This window comes from Helobdella robusta (genome assembly GCF_000326865.2).
Source record: "Helobdella robusta unplaced genomic scaffold HELROscaffold_22, whole genome shotgun sequence".
Taxonomy (NCBI): domain Eukaryota; kingdom Metazoa; phylum Annelida; class Clitellata; order Rhynchobdellida; family Glossiphoniidae; genus Helobdella; species Helobdella robusta.
In genome coordinates this window covers 1,813,728-1,814,511 of record NW_008704170.1, presented here as the reverse complement: position 1 = coordinate 1,814,511, position 784 = coordinate 1,813,728, and the positions used below count along the sequence as shown (strand labels likewise).

General features: G+C 35.2%; 1 protein-coding gene across 1 annotated transcript in view; it reads right to left on the bottom strand.

Annotated features, from left to right (window-relative positions):
• Positions 1-784, bottom strand: part of HELRODRAFT_172027 (hypothetical protein) — a gene marked incomplete at both ends in the record, with an annotated part of 1,946 nt that extends 1,162 nt beyond the window's left edge. Inside the window, 2 exons of the mRNA XM_009018699.1 lie at positions 15-688; positions 769-784. Of these exons, the coding sequence (XP_009016947.1) occupies positions 15-688; positions 769-784 (690 nt within the window). The remainder of the gene's footprint in view (positions 1-14; positions 689-768) is intronic.

The window sequence follows — 784 nt, the reverse complement described above, 5'->3', positions numbered from 1 at the left end:
AAGCACGATAATACATTAATACCAATATCAGACAAATATTCGACAACTTTACTTCTGCTGCATTTTTTAACGTTACTCATTGCGAATACCGATTTTTTTACTATGATTTTCTCGGCACAAAGTTTGTCGGTGGCGCATTTTTTTAGACCAATTATTTTATTAGGTTGATTTGGTGGATTTCCTTTAAGCGATGATTGATCGTTAGGGTTGACTTGGTTGGCAACCGGAGAGTTGTTTGTGCGAGCACTTTTTTTGTTTCGAACGACCACGCTGTATGGCAGAGGGTTGTCATCAGTCGGTGTCGTAATTTCGTCGGACCAAAACATGGCTGGTTTGGAGGTAACAGCTTGCTTGTTCATATCGGAGTTAACTGCTGACGGAACTGAGTTTATGTTCAGTTTCGAGGTATTTTTGTCTTTATTGTACGACAAACAGTTTATTTTGTTGTTAAGCGCCGACATATCATGTGTATGCACGTCTATTGTTTGCACTAATTTATTTTTCAAAGAAGTTATATCTTGCGTGTGCACGTCAAGTGTTTGTATGAGTTTGTTATGTTGAGTGTACAACATATTTTTTAATTCATTTTTCAGAATTTCAAAGTTTATTTTGATGACATTTTCGAAGTTAGGAACATTAGATAAATTAACGCTGGCAAATATTGAGCACTTATCCATAAGTTTTTCCTCTTTCAAAAAAATAAGAATTTGTGTTAATACTAACAGTTTATCGCGTCTTGTGTTGCCACGTGAAGTAGGTTTTTCAAACTTTTCAATTTTAACAT